General features: G+C 36.7%; 1 protein-coding gene across 1 annotated transcript in view; it reads left to right on the top strand.

Annotated features, from left to right (window-relative positions):
- Positions 1-16,757, top strand: part of MARCHF1 (membrane associated ring-CH-type finger 1) — a 634,918-nt gene that overhangs the window by 453,778 nt on the left and 164,383 nt on the right. The window contains exons 3-4 of the mRNA XM_042782616.1: positions 1,846-1,925; positions 2,207-2,980. Of these exons, the coding sequence (XP_042638550.1) occupies positions 1,846-1,925; positions 2,207-2,980 (854 nt within the window). The remainder of the gene's footprint in view (positions 1-1,845; positions 1,926-2,206; positions 2,981-16,757) is intronic.

Genomic DNA, 16,757 nt, shown 5'->3' on the forward strand with positions numbered 1-16,757 from the left:
AGGAGTGTATGGAGGGATGGACACTGGGAAGAGGTAAATATGGGGAGGAAGTGGGAGGGGAGCATTGTGGTAAATTGTGTTCAATGTCATGAGACAAAGTATATGTAAACTGCTGTATGGAAAGTGAATTTGCTCTGTAAATCTTCACCCAAATCACAATAATAAAAAAAAAGAAAAAAAAATGTTTATAAGAATTAGTGGTATATAGTACCCACTCAAATTTTTAGTTATCATTATTTCTCACTTGTGAGATTATTGTAAGAATTAAAGCCACAGTAGATTTAGGTATGGCACAATGCTTGACACACAGTAAACCCTCACTACATTCTAGTTTTTGATATATTTTTATCATCTTCATCTGTATTAAACACAAAATGATAAAGAAGTCAAATAGAGTGAAGAAGATTATGGTCTTTGAAGGTAAGAGTTTAGTGGCATATACTGAACCTTCTACCAATAATCTCATGTTTACTTGCACTCAAGAAGCCCTGATAGTACAGTGGTTAATTCCTCATTACTAAATTGAAGATGGGCAGTTAGAACCCATCTGCCCATCAGCAGCTTCTCTGGATAAAAAGATGCTGCAGTCAGCTTCCATAAAGTTTAAAAAGAAAAGGAAAAAAAAAAACCTAAGCCTACTGCTATCCAGTTACTCATAATGACCCTACAAGACAGAGTAGAATTTCTCCATGAGGTTTCCAGGGCTGTAACTCTGGTAGCATAGTGCCTAAAGCACTTGATTGCTACCCAAAAGGCTGGTGGTTCAAGCCCATCAGCCACTCCTTGGGAGAAAGGTTGTGCAAACTACTTCCATAGTGATACCACCTTGGAAACCGAAGGAGGGGTCGCTATGAGTCGGATCCAACTTGATGGCACATAACAACAGCAACACAATCTTTACAGAAGGAGTCCTGATAACACACTGGTTAAAAGCACTGGGCTGCTAGCCAAAAGGCCAGCAGTTTGAACCCACAGACAGATGACTTACAGCCTTGGAAACCCTACAAGATAGTTATACTTTGTACTATTAAAAAAAAAAAAAAAAAAAATCACTGCCATCAAGTAGATTCCTACTCACAGCAACCCCAATTTTATTTCCAAGGCTGTAAAACTTTACATCTGTGGAGCAGCTGGCAGGTTTGAAACACCTACCTTTCAGTTAGCAGAAAAATGCCTTAACTACTACAGCATCAGAACCCCTTAGGGTCATGTTATGTTGGAATCAACTCAACAGACATGAGTTTTTGGGTTTTCTTGTTTTGTTTTTAATTAGGCTTAGTATGGTGACAGGATTAAAAGATATGAAAGGTGAATAGTGCTGTGATGGATAGATTTTATTTGTTTAAATGGCATATGGTTACAGCAATAACTGTAGGCTTCTAAATATTACAAAATATTTTCAAATATATTATCTTATATTATCTTGACCTGACTTGATGTTAACCCCACATAGCATCACTGGATATTTGATTATTCAAGCTTCTTAGATTATAATCATCCTTGTGACATAGACTCTTCAAGTGCTACTCATTTCTTTCAACTCCAATTGAGACATTCTATTCAAATATTTACAGTAAGTAGAAAAGAAAATGTAAAATCATCTTTCTTTCTCACAAATGAAGCAACAGCAAAGTGGTATAGCTTTTCAGCTGTTCCAAGTTCCTCAAATAAGTTTTACTTTTGCAAACCAAACATTCTAACTTCCTATATTCTGTGAGCTGTGTTATATGCAACATGACCGGCAGACACATTTGTTGTAATTTTTTAAATATGTGGAAAAAAAGCAAGATATCAACGATGTATTATCTAAACCAAGATGCCAAATTATCTAACTTGTTTCTCCAGGCAAGCAGTCCAACAACAGGGACAGCTCCCAGGAGCCAGTCAAGGTTGTCTGTCTGTCCATCTACTCAGGACATCTGCAGGTAAGTACTGAGCAAATGACCTTATTCAATCTTTCTTTTGGACTAGTGTTTTATATTCCTGGTTTATATTCTGAGAATGTGCGGCTCTTGCTTCTGCCTTATATTGTCTAAGGACAATTTATACTGGCATATTTTGTTTCCTTTATTTCATTTTTTTCAGTTGATCTTTATTTACCAACTTCTGCTTCATGCTGTCATTTTCATCTTTCTCTTTCTCTGTTTTTCCATGGCTTTCCTCTCCATTCCCATTTCCTATTTCCTCTGCCTGCTTCTTTGTCCAGATCTGCCTTCTTGCATGACATGTCAGAAGATGAATTTCAGCACTGTACCCCTGTCATGGTGCTAAGCTCTACTAGGAAGGAGTCTGGTAAGAGACCATTAAAACAGAGACCTAGGAGGAGGAGAAAGGCCTCAGAAAGATTTGAGAATGCAGGTAAACAAATGAAAGGGAGAAGAAATGATTTTCACCTTCAAATCTCAAATCCAGGATGGAATGAACTTCATACAGACTCTTCAGATTCATCCTCTACAGATGATATTCATTGGATTCAGGCTAAAAGAAGAGCCCAAGTTAAATTCAGATTGTCACGAAAAAGAAGGATAGATAATAACAGTAATAAAAATAATCCCTGTGGGAACTTGGATGGGTCTTCCACTTCTAACAGAATTGAACTTGCTGATTTGGGAGCCAAAGGTACCAAGCAACAAGCTCAGATTGAATGTGAGAGTTGCTCTTTAAATCAACGAAGAAAAGCTACATTGTACCAAGAAAGCGGTCTTTCCCTGCCTAGAGAATCCTTTGAGATTAAGAGATCCTTAAGGAGCCACGAGAAAAACAAAGTTAGATACCACCAGAGAGACTCTCAACTCTTGCCCAGTCTTAGGCAAAATGAAACGATCAAGAAAATAATTTCAGAGAAAGATTCCAGCACTGAAATACTGGAAGTTCCAGAAGTTGGCAAGTATGTGGATGATGCAAGGCTCCAGGTGAAAAATTCTGCTCAGAAGGCTTCTGCCACCTATGATGATGGTTCTCATAATATAGAAGCATGCAGGTCAGTCACTATTGAAAAAGACTTAATGTCATGCAAATATATTTCTTCCTGAAATATATTTGTGAAGTGTGTGTGTTTGAAACTTATTTCCCAGGTATGGCATGTATTCACACTGCTCTTTTTGTGACTGGATATAAAGTGATAAACAATAAAAAGTGAGTATGAGAAGAACAATGCAGAGATATTCATGAGTTTGAAAGCTGTTAAATAATTACATTAGATTTCCCCTTCTCTTTCTTTGAAATAGAATGCCTTGTCTTGGTAAGGAGACAGAAACTAATTGAGTCTTATACCAATTCTAGTTGGGACAAGAAGAGTGGAGGAAATCTGAGTGAGAGTCTATGAAACCTTAGGCTAGCCAATGTAAATAGGATGAACTGTTAGCCCCCTGACAGAAAGATATTCTAAACTTAGTTCCTTCCAGGTCACATTTTTGTATCAAAAAGATTTTTGTTACAGTTGGTGCTAATTTGTTCTCCAAATTTCTAATGCAGCAGAGTGATTAAAGATAGAAAAGATACAGAAATGGGTTGTGGAGAGATCAGTGGGATTACTGGAGCATTTAGGGAAGGAGACTACATTAATTTTAGTGATAGTCATATACTAAATGGTTTATAGAAATGTCATAGCTTATGAGATTGCATTCTTGAGCTTTTACCCAACAGCATACATTTCAAAAGAATTTAATGTTAAAAATAACTATAGGGATATTTGTGTTAGTATGCATAAATGAGATAATGTTAAATAAATATATTTAAATTTTCATATTACCCCAGATCGTTTAAGTTGATTGGAATTTGTCTGGGACCAGGTGAAGTATTGTTGTACAGTGTTTGATGGTTTTGTTTTCCTATAAGTTGAACTAACTTTATAAAACATATGGCTATTTCATGAGAATCAGATGACCCAGATAATGTTGTCCATGTCCACTGAGGAGAATTAAACTACATAGGAGCTCCGGTGGCAGTGCCTAAGGCATTTGACTGCTAACCAGAAAGTTGGTGGTTCAAACCCACCAAACACTCCACAGAAGGAGATGGAGTGATCTACTTTTGTAAAGATTTACCACCTCAGAAACCCATTGGGGTCGCTATGAGTTGGAACTGACTCAATGGTAGTGAGTTTCATTTTGTTATTTTTTTTCCTTTTCATATATGAATATAGAATACATATTTCTCTGAAAGGTTTATAAGATGATCATTCATAACATGCTCATTTATTTATTCATTCAACAAATATTTATCAAGCATCTATTATGTATCAGGCATTATTCTAGACATTGAGTATAGCACAGTGCATAATAATGATATAGTTTCTGCTGCTATAGACCTTACAGTCTAATAGAGAACACAGACACAAAATAGACTATTTCCCAATTAATATGTAATTACACTTATGTTAAGAAATAGGAAAGCATGACAAGGAGGCTAACCTATTCTGGGAGATCAGAGAAGAACTCTCTGAGTTACAAGCAGACTGAGGCTCAAAAGATGACAGGAGTTGATTAAGAAAAGAAGTGGGAAAAGCATCCAGAAAGACAGCACTAGTAGCATGAAGTATGGGAGAGAGAGAGAAGGACTTGGCAACCCAGGGAAGTAAAAGACTGCTATTGTGGACGGCATGTACTGAGTGAGGCGATGGATAATGGAGATGACAATGGAGACATGGAGAAGGCCCAGACCATACAGTGCTATGTAAAACAGGCTAAGGATTTTGAACTCTATTTTTAAAGAATTAGGATTTAAAAGGAAGTAGTACAATTTGATTTTCATTTTCATGTTAAGTTTCTTGTAATCTGTGGAACATGATTAAGGGTGGCTTTGCTGAAAGATTGGGCTAGACTGGACCACTACTTCTATTTCTGGCCTAGGAAATTCCCCACTTGCAACCATCTATTGTCATTTCCTAAGTCTACTTCTGGCATGATTTAATTAAAGGTAGTAAAAGAAGCTGTTTGTGGGTTTAATGATTACTGGAGAAAAACACAGTGCTTACAATTAATGTTATAGTCAGTGGTTCTCCTATCTTAAAAACACTTTTCTGGAGGAACATTTTCAAAGACGAGGTATTTAACCTAGAGTTCTGTTGATGAACATGAGATCAGTGGGATCTTAGGTATTATTTCTTGCTGTGAGTTATCATCACAATATACAGACTAAATGAATACTGTAGGCAGCTTATTATCCAGATGCTGAGGATAGAAAGTGGTAAAAGACTTGATTCTTCCCTTAAGTTGCCTATTATCTAGTGGGAGGTATTGAGCACACACTGGAAGAGACAAAAGCTCAAGATAGTACAGGGTGAATATAAGAAGAGTGAAAAATAACTAGAAATACTGTAGGATTTTGAAGAGAATCTCTAAGCTGGGATGATCCGGAAACTCCTCAGGAAGAGGTGTGACTGAAGGTTAGCTCCATACCTCAGAAGTGAAAGCACTAGTCTTATAAGAAGAGGTGTGACTAGAGATGAGAAAAGGAGAATTTAGATCAGCAGAGATGCATGAATGACATTCCAGGCCTTCAGAATGGGAGAATACCTACCTTACAAAGGGATAAGGGAACGGGCACTGTGCATTTAGAAACTTCATGTGAACTTTGTGAATAAGTTGGAAGACTTGCATAGGTAATTAGAATTAATTGGGGAGAAAAAAAAAAAGTTATGAAGAAAACATACATAGCATTCCAAGGCATTGAACTCTCTTCTGTACATGTATTTTAAAATTGTCTCAATGGGCCTCTTGAGTTCCAAAACAGCTACTTCAGAAGCTGAAGGCAAATCAAGGGGATCATGCTCCTTCCAGCCCATCTTCCAGAAAGAAGCTTCAGGATCATTTCTTTTATATAGTAGGGTTCTAAACATTTCATTTAAAAAAAAAATCAACTGCAAAATGAGAATATTTATTATGTATAAATACTTAATAAATAAAATAGGCTGGACGAGGGGTAACAGAGCAATCACTTGTGTTCCTGAGGAATTACAGAGAAAGAAATCTGGATTTTGGAGAACAAGTTGTGATATAATGAAAGTACCTTGCCATGAGGTAAGTTGGACTGGGATAGAATGAGCATTAGTAGTATGAAGTAAAGGAAAGAAAAGGACTTGGCAACTCAAGTTGCCATTCTCATGTCCAGGAATAAATTGTATCAGCATCCCACCAAGTGAATAATACCTAAACCAGACCAGTTGCTATGGAGTTGATTCCAACTCCTGCCAATCTCATGTGCTGCAGAGTAAAACCAGAGGGTTTTAGAACCAGATCAGCAGGTCCTCTCATAAGGTGCCTCCCAAAAAAATGCAAACCAAAGTCTCTGCTATTGAGTCAATTCTGACTTATAGCAACCCCCTTTAGGTTTCCAAGACAGTAAATCTTTATGGAAGTATATTGCCCCATCTTTCTTCTGCAGAACAGCTGTTGGGTTTGAACCACCAACCTTCTGGTTAGCGGTCCAATGACTTAGGCACTGAACCACCAGAGCTCATTTTAAGGTGCCTCTGGGTGGGTTCAAATTGCCAGTCTTTTAGTTAGTACTCAAGCACTTCACCATCTGCACCATCTAAGAATTCCTACTTTTGTGAATAGTAACAATCTTAATACTTGGAAGTAGTGAGAGCATAAGTCAGAGGAGCCCAGGATGACCTCAAAACATGGGAGAATAACTTGCTGATGTTACTGACAAAGGCAAGAGAGGTCAAAGGGAAGTTGATCTGAGATAGACATTGTGAGCTGCAGGCAGGCTATTTGTGGTGAAAATGACATTCCAGGGTCAGCTGTCCAGTAGACATTATGTATGTAACACAGGATTGAAAAACAGGAGATCTGTCAGTCAGGTCTGGATCTGTATGATATTTCTATCATTAATGAACTATACACAGCCCAAAACTAAACAGTTACACATGTGCAATTTTTTTTTAATATGATGTGATAGCACAAGGTAACAGCAGAAAGATACTGGAAATCTTTGCAAGGAGGAAATCATTGGGAATCATTTACAGAGAGGTGATGGTGATGCTTGGAAAGTGAATTAAATCTCTAAATGAGATCATATATAGGAGAAAAAACACCAATTAGGCACAACTTGAGCTCTGGTGTCCCTGTGTAAGGGAGGAAGATGACCTTGTGAGAGAAGCAGAGTTTCATGTGAGCTTGCATTCCTGCTGTGCAGAGACAGGACCAATCTTAGTCACAACCACAAAGCAGAAGAGGTTCTAAGCCCTTTCCCCTTTTCTGTTCCTGCCATTTAGTCGCCTGATGGACTCTCTATCCTCTTTCCCACCCTTATCTAAGCCTTATTCAGAGAGATGTCTCTATTAGGCAATTATAACTTAGATGAAATTTAAATAACTCTGCTATCATACTACAGTTTTATACAGAGGAAAAGACTTTCCTTTATTTATAGAAAAATCACATTTAAAAAAAACCAGGTCATGTTAGTCACTGATTGCAACTTTTCAATAGCCTGTTAATTGTCCTTAGTGGAAAGTTCAAGATCTTTCATATAATTTCCAAGTCCATGAATCCTCTATCACATCTGTCTCTCCCATATCAACATCCATCAGTATCAGTGACCTATTCAGGTTGCTAACAGAAAGATTGGATATCCCAGTCCACCCAGAGGCACCTTGAAAGAAAGGCATGCAATCTATGTTTTAAAAATCAGCCATTAAAAACTCTATGGAACACAGTTCTACTCTGAAAGCCATGGGGTCGCCATGATTAGCAACTGGATTTATTCATGCTGTTTTCAGTTCCCTGAAATCGCCTAAGGCCTGGAATGCCTTCATACTGGACCCCCTCTTCCCTTCATCAGATTAACTTCCATTCATATTTCCCATCTCAACTTAAATGTTGTAGCTTTAGGAATACCTTCCTGATACCCATGCCAACACTCAGGCCCCTGGCAATCACTTTTATAGCATAATTTTTAATTGCTAATATTTAATTATTTTTGTGATTATCAGTGTTAGATTTGTTCACTACAGAATACAAAGTACCTAGAACAGTACCTGGAAGATAGCACACATGCAACACATTTTATTGTGTTTTGTTTTGTTTTTCATAAATTGTTATTAGTTACGGTCAAGTTGGTTCCAACTCATGGTGACCTTACGTATAATGGAAGGAAACATTGCCCCATCCTGTACCACTCCATGATCTTTGACATGTTTGATCCCATTGTTGACGCTATTGTGTCAATCCATATCATCAAGATTTTTTCTCATTTTTTTCTGACCCTGTGCTTTACCAGACACAATGTCTTTTTCTAACAATTCATCTTTCCTTTGACATGTCCAAAGTAAACAAGACAAAAAGCTCACCATTCTCACTTGTAAGGAACATTTTAGTTGTATTCCTTCTAAGACTGATTTGTTCAAGTAGTCCATGGTATATGAAAATGAACCAATTCTTCTGTCTTCTTTTTTCATTGTCCAGTTTCCACATGCATATAAGGTGATTAAAAAGATCATGGCTTGAGTCAGGGACACCTTAGTCATTAAAGTGACATCTTTGCTCTTTAAAAACAAAACCAAACTCACTGTCATCGAGTCCAATGCAACTCATAACAACCTCTTCTTAGGTTTCCGAGATGGTATCTCTACGGAAGTAGATTGCCCAACCTTCCTTCTGAGGAGTGGCTGCTGGGTTTGAACCACCAGCCTTCTGGTCAGCAGTCAAATGCCTTAGGCACTCTGCCACCAGAGCTCCTCTTTGCTGTTTAGAACTTTAAAAATATCTTTTGCAGCAGATGTTCCCAAAGCAATGTGTCCTTTAATTTCTTAACTGCTACTTTTTAATAATTAGATGTAGGCAGAATATTTTTTATTAGGAGAGTAATTCTTAACATATGAATTCATAGCACTAAGTTGAAGATTACTTCACCTGTTGTAGGGCCAACATGCGAAGAATACTCTATGCCAGCACAGTTCAAAAAACCTTAACAGGCACCAGTATTAACTGGAGAGCTTGCTAAAAGACAGATTGCTGGACCAACTGCAGAATTTTTGTTCCCATTGTCCATTAATTTGTATTTCTATAATGTTTGCAAGTGATGCTGATGCTGCTGATTAGGGGATTGCTCTTTAAGAACCACCATTGAGTGTTATAAATTTGCCTGTGCTTTATGGGGAGAGGGAAAAAGGAATTGAAAGGATTATTAAGAATCAGAATTATGGGTGTTTATAATTTTCTATCATATTATAAATACAGCCACAAAGTATAATTAGATTAATTTCCTGGATTTCACACTGTCGTGCCAATATAGTGTGGGTTTTCTCATTAAAACCAAGCTGACAAAATCCCAACTTTACTAGGAACTCAGATGACATGATTTAGCTGTTGTTTCCCCTCACACCCATTTCCTCATCCTAACCACTCCTATTTCTGTCAGTGGCTCCGCAAATCTCTTTAATTTCCACAGTTAACTCTTTTACCTTCTACATTGAATGTATCCACTGTCTTGTCATTTTCTTCTTCCAGATGTTGTTTCTAACCTGGGCTTTCTCTCTCACTGGCACTGTTTCATCCCACGTATTTGCCACAATCCCATCCTGTCCCCCATACCAACCCTCTAGCCACCTGTTTTGGTCAAGACTCTTCCAAGTAAAAATGACAGAAACCAATTCAAATGAGCTTAAGCAAGAAAGGGGTGTATTGACCACAGAAACAGTAAGTCCAGGGATAGAGAAGATCTCAGAGACTCCAGAGACTCAAATACTATGAACGTTTCTCTCTTTCTCTCCCTCTCTCTCTCTCTGTGTCTGTCTCTTTCTGTGTGTGTGTGTGTGTGTGTGCATCTCTTTCTTTCACTGTCTTGTCTTCCTTTGCTCTAACTGCAGAGAAGCTTCCTCTATATAGTAGAAAGAAGGGACAATGTTCTCTTGAAAGATTTGTGCGTGTAATTCTAGGGAAGGATTATTATTAGCCTCTGCTTAAGATATTTGACTGCTAACCAGAAGGTTGGTGGTTCAAACCCACCAGCCACTCTTCAGAAGCAAGGTCAGGCAATCTACTTCTGTAGTGATACCACCTCAGAAACCCAAGAAGGGGTCACTATGAGTTGGGTCCAACTCAACAGCACTGTGTTTGGTTTGGTTTTACCTTAGGTTACATACCCACCCTTGGGTCAATCACTGTCACTGGAGATATGGGGCACTGTGCTTGGACCATAACTATAGGAGGAAAGAATGGGTTTACAGTTCAGCTACTTGCAACATCATCAGTGTCATATGGAGAAGGGACATTTCAACAATGAAAAGAGAAGTACCAGTACTGGAAAAAGTGAAAAAAAGAGAAAGATTTGTAAGAATGGGGAAAGCAATCTGTAGCTCTTAACTACACCACCAGCAGATGTTATTCCTCTTCTAAATGTCTTTCCCTCTTCTCTAAATGCCAATATATAAACATACTTCAAGATTCAGATCTTGAAGATTCATTTCTTTTCCTTCATGAAGCTCTTCCAAATTATTCTGGACCACTGTGATCTTTTCTTTCTTGAATTCTCATCAGCATAAAAGTCACTATTACATATTTGTCATTGTTGTTGTTATGTGCTGCTGAGTTACACTCAACTCATAGCGACTCCTCCTTGGGTTTCCGAGGCAGTATCACTACGGAAGTTGATTGCCCAACCTTCCTTCCAAGGAGTGGCTGGTGGATTTGAAATGCCAGCCTTCTGGTTAGCAGTCAAGTGCCTTAGGCACTATGCTACCAGAGCTCCCATTACATATTTAGTATTCTGTTGTTCTCTAATAATTGCATATGTTGTAGCTCTATTTTTCTCTATAAAATAAAGTTCTTAAAGAGGAAGAAAATGTCTTACTTCTGTTTTGTGCTCTCCTCAGTACTAAAAACAATTGTTACATTTATAATTGTTCAAACGGCACTTTTGGAACCTTCATAATCAGTGAATGCTAAGAGAGGAGACTTGAAAAAACATACAGATGATAGTGAGAATTGAGTGGTACAAGGTAAAATAAATAAGAAATATTTAATTACCTCAGTGATTCCTTTAAAGGAGGAAGAGCTCAAAGATAAACATTAGCTCCTGGAAATTTTCTAATTCTAGTCTGGGTTATTTTGTGGATTTGACGGAATACTTTATAATTTCATACTATAACATTCTTGAAGGATCTCTGATAGCATAATGCCTAAGGCACTTGACTACTAACTGGAGGTTGGCTATTCAAACCCACTAGCCACTCTGTGGAAGGAAGACTGGGCAATCTACTTCCATAAAGATATACTACCTCAGAAACCCAATGGGGGTCACCATCAGTCAGAATCAACTCAGTGACAGTGAGTTTGGTATTTTTTATTATAACATTCCTATGTATTATTCATATTTTCATTAAGAAAGATTTTTAGGAGAAATTGAATCAGAAAATGATTTTTTAGATTATCTATATTTTGACTCATTTTACTGTAAGAAGATGCAATGATTTTTAAACTGGGTGTGGGAAAATGAAGAGAGAAAATTTCCCAAAACTCCAAAAGTTCATACCAGAAGACTAGTGTTCCAGAGCAACAAGATCATGCTTTTTGACAAAGCATTAGCATGTGTAAGATGGAGCCAGATAAGTTTTTTATAATAGGCCTGAGATCCTAAGAGAACTGTACTTTAAATAGACCTTTTTACATCAAATCTCTGTATTCATTTATTCATGGAAATATGCAGTGTGTCAAAGCAATGTCATAGAAGTTGGAAATTCTCTGGAAAAGACAATAATGATCACAGCCTTTGTGATCTTATATTCCAATCAGTAAGATGAGTAATTAAACAGACAATCGTGTATATATATATATATATATATATATATATATATATTATTATTATTATTATTATTATTATTATTATTATTTCAGGAATAAATCTAAAGAAACACATTACATCTAGCTTAGCAAAGCAGCTTTGCCTGAGGACATAAGTAAGGAGAAATCCAATGTAAGTCAAACAAGAAGGGATAACCTATTCCAAGACAAAGAAATGGCATGTGTGAAAACCCAGAAATGAGTGAGATACAGTGAAAAGGATTTCCATGTGGCCAGAGCAAAGGAGAAATGGAAGCCTTTCATGCAGTTTCGTGTGATCCATATTGATAAGATATTGTTGAAATCCCTGTTGATATTCTCCATGGAATGATGGAAATTTCAGACTGCAGGAGATGCAATTTACTTCACCAGTGCATCCCTTAGATTCAAACACAGAAGGCAGTTGAACATAGACCATATTGTTTGGAGTTAGTCCAAATGGCAAACTCCTGTAGGCTTTTAATCAGTAGAAAGCCTATCACTTGCATGTTTCTGAAGATCATTCAGGCTGCTTTTGGAAAACAGATTGGAGAGGGCAAGACTAAAGACAAGGAGACCAGTTATAAAGGCATTGTCCTGTCCCAGGAAAGATGCCAGGAGAATAAAAATATATAGATAGATGTTTAAAATATTTTGAAAGAAACTAAACAGTATTTGATGTTAAATTGTGTAAGTATTTGCTTTTTGGTTTCTGATTTAGAAAACTGAGTAGATTACAGTACCATTTACTATGAAAAGAAAACACTGATTTTGAGATAGATGTAAAATAAGATCAATTCTATTTTAGACAGTTTGAGGTGCAAGACAGATATGCAAAGAGGTATATCCTGGAGGCAGTTATGTATCTGGGTCTAGATTTTTAACATGCTCAGCTGCTCACTGAAAGGTTGGAGGTATGAGTGTACCCAGAAGTACCTCAGAAAAACAGCCTGGCAGTCTACTTCTGAAAAATGAACTATTGAAAATTCTACAAAGCATAGTTCTACTCTGGCACACATGAAGGATCCATGAGTTGAAACTGACTCAGTGGCAACTGGTTTAGATTTCAGACCATTTATCTAGAATTTAGATGAAGACTGGGAAGTCTTGAGCATGGAGGTGGTAATGGTGAGGATCCCTCATAGACCGTCTGTAAACTGAGAAGATTTAGGTACTGGGGAATCTTATGGAATAGCAACATTTAATCATTTAAATGGGGAAAAAAGCCCACACAGGTTAAGAGCAAAATGACTGATGAAACTTTCTAATGGAGTAAAGGGTTTGGTTACAAGCACCTCAACAACAAATAATTTTGAGAGGGTATACTTAGTCTAAAAAAGTATTAGTCATTTATCTGAAAGTCAGATTTAGCTGAACATCCTGTATTTATTTTTGCTGAGTGTGGCAATGTTCAACATGATAAGATATTGTTGAAATCCCTTTTGATATTCTCCATGGAATGATGGGAATTTCAGACTGAAGGAGATGCAATTTACTTCAGCAGTTTGAATCCGTTAGATTCAAACACAGAAGGCAGTTGAACATAGACCTGAGTGACAACATGAAACATCTATGTTTCACATTTGAAAAATTTTATGTAAGAATCTCCAGATAAACTTCAATCTTTCAAACTGAGAGAATTAGTTTTATATTTTATTTTTAAGTAAAATAGCAATTCAGTGAATAGTTTTGTCCTCAGTATTTATTCAGAGAAAAAACTTATACTTCTCTTTACCTTAAGCTTTCAGGCAATTATTCCATTCATTGAGAAGACTAAGTTCATAGATTCAGGATCATGTTGGTCACTTTCCCCATCTGCTCCCTGAAAACCATTAGAAAATCTATTTCTTCTTTGGGCACATTATTTTATGGAGCAGCCTCTTTCCCTTCAGAGTCTCTAACTGTGAGAAAGTGCCCTCTAATATTTAATTAGCTTGCCTCTTTTTATTTTCTCCCTATTCGTCCTAGATTTATATTTCCTTATTAATAGATTTTTCCACCTTTTGTTACTCATTCTTTTACTTCTATTAGTTTTTCTGTACAAAAAATAGATTAACATTCTAGTGTCAAAGTCCGTTCCATGAGTAAAAAATAAGTTGTTCAGAGTCTTCAATATCTGGGTGACAAAGGTCACCCTAAGTGAAAAGTAGTCATTTCTAAGAGACAAAAGATTCATATAAAAGTTTGCAAATTTATGCTCTTCCTTGTGCCTTTGCCTTTGTTTTGCTGAGTCTTGCAGCAATTAATAGCAACCTTACTCCTAGTCATTTTATTTATTTATTTTTTTCCCTGGGGGTGAGTTTTACTCCAGGTGCCGAACGTATTTCAGGGCCATAGTATTGGGAGTCTCATCAGATTTCATCTGACCAGTAATTCTGGTCATTATTGAGTTTTTGGATTTTGTTCCATGTTTTCCAGGATCTCCACACTTGATCCTTTCCTGAGTGGTTGGCATTGGTAGCCGGGCACCATCCAGTTCTTCTGGTCTCGAGGCCATCGTGTTCTAGGGTTGATTGCTTCTAAATGCCTTTTTTTTTTTTTTTTTTTTTTGTTCATTCGTCTTCACTTCCAATGCTGGGAGACCATAGCTGCATCCTAGATGGCTGCTTGAAAGCTTTTAAGACCCCAGTCTCTACTCACTAATGTAGGATGTGGAGCAACGTTTTTATGTATTTTGTTGTGCCAATTGAGTCTGGTGTACTCCAGTACTATGGTCCTGAGGTAGTAGCTCTATTGGATCTCTCTCCCATAGTGTTGGGGTGTCTGTGAGGGATTACTCTGTGTCTGTCTTCTATTGTTTCTGTAAGGACTGCAGATATTTTGTATTGTATCACTGGTATCTGTACAAGATTAGCCTCAGCTGAGTCTATCCTTGGTCTAGAGTATACCTCTATTCACTGATCCCTATCTGATCATCTCAGGTGTTTATATGTTTATTTGTATAGTGTTTGGTGTTATGGCAATGTCGTACTGTGGACGCACTGATTGGTTTTAACATCTGTCATCTATCTCTTATGTGCACAGTTCGGTGTCCTCTCACTTTCCAATGTTATCATGGTGGTCATATATCCTTCCTGTATATCCCTCCCCCTACCCATGTCAGCGTGTAAGCCCCAATTAGCCCTAAATTAATCCCTCCTTTTCCCTCCCTATCCTAGTAATTTTAATAGCAGCTGAGCTGGTAGGAAATACAGTTATGAACATTGTTGCTAACCTGCAAAGTGAGTTACTGGAGATTACTCAACATAGAGTCATAAGGTTAACCCTTGCTTTTTCTCTCTACTTGGTCAAACTAGGAAGAGGTAAAATGACTTTCTACTTATTTATATGAGAAAAATTGGGTGTGTTACTAATATGATACACTGTCTTAGAACTAATTTCTTTTTGGGAAATTAACAATTTCATTCATTGCAGTCCTCAGTCAAAATTCACAGATATACTATGCTATTTTATTTTACACAGTAAGGATTTCTCAAACAAAAAAAAAAATGAAAAACCAATTATATACGTAGATTATTTGTAGAAATAACATTTTTATATATTTTAAAGACATGCCTTGTTCTTAGAAATTGTGGAATTTTTTTCCCCTAATTATTATCAATTTAGGAGAGAATCTTTCCAGGAATGGGCTGACAGTGTCATCAATAATACTGATTATCTTGATTGGTAAATTATCTTATGTGATCAAGCCCACATGGACTTTCAATTTTTCTAAAAATGTCATTCTGGTTTTTGGAAATTCCTTGTATTCTGTAGGCCAATTATTTAACAATTTGTGTTTTTAGAAAGGGAAAAAGAAAATTATTTCCCTATTAAAATGTTTTTTTTCCTTAAAAAAAATATTAAACTATATTTGAATATGAATCAGGAAGTTTTCAACCTCGCAAAATTTCAGGCAAAAGTAGATAGAAGTATGATGCTCTTTCAGCCATTTAAGACAATGTTTACGTATTATAAGACTGTTTATACTTTACTACAGTTGTTTTCTTTGATAACTTCACTTTTTGTTAAATTACATTGGCTTATACTGAAGTGCAAGATGGTGAATAAGAAGGAATATTAAAGAGGTAGAGTTTATATATTTCTTCATTTAAGAACAATGTATGTTCAGGATTACAGTTATTTGAATTATGTGCTATGTTTAATGAACTTATATCTGTCTAGCAATAAGTAATCCTCTGTCTCAAATGAAAAACCATCCTTTCTCTTCTCTCACTCATGCAGATGCACTGTATAAACCATTGTTGTATATCAAATTCTGGACCTTTATATACTTATGCAAACTGAAAATGAACACTGTATATATAAATCTATGAATTTTGCATACAGTAGTTGTTACTACCAAATCATGATTTGTATATGAGCATTTATTTATAGCTTGAACAGTTTCTTCATATCTAACTACCATATTTACGTTCTCACCTTCCTTATAACCATGGCAGAGTAGTTATAAACTCATTTTAAATCTTCTGCAATCATCCTCACATATAGTAAATTTAAATACCAGTATCTAATTTGGTTCAGAAATTAAAATACCCCTTCAATGGGCTCAGCAAGTTGTCTTTTGTCCAGAGCAGTCTGACAATTTAAAACTCAACACTTTTTTCTCTCCTACCTCTGCCAGAAACAAGGGCTCCATAAGTCTATTAGTTCCCCTTCACTTACTTCCAGGTTTACGCAGAACTGAATCTGCCATAATACAGAAGTTCCTGTGTTTGAGGAAGCTCCTTGGAGATGAATTTTACTTTAGATACTACACTGGGCATCTTCTTCCTTTCTTCAAGGTTGCCCAAAAAATGATCATCAAAATCTCTTTATTTTCTGCCTAGTTCACATTATTTTACTCTTATTTGGCCCTTCTGAGCCTCACCTTAACAAAATGTAATACCTTTGGTTTAGAGACTCTTTGATCTAAATTAGACAGACCATGACTCTCTGAGAGAATAATCAAATTAAAATGTTGGGAGTTCTGGTAGCATAGTGCCTAAGGCA

This window comes from Orycteropus afer, unplaced genomic scaffold, assembly GCF_000298275.1.
Source record: "Orycteropus afer afer isolate SDZICR_OR568_19922 unplaced genomic scaffold, OryAfe1.0 scaffold00391, whole genome shotgun sequence".
Lineage (NCBI taxonomy): Eukaryota > Metazoa > Chordata > Mammalia > Tubulidentata > Orycteropodidae > Orycteropus > Orycteropus afer.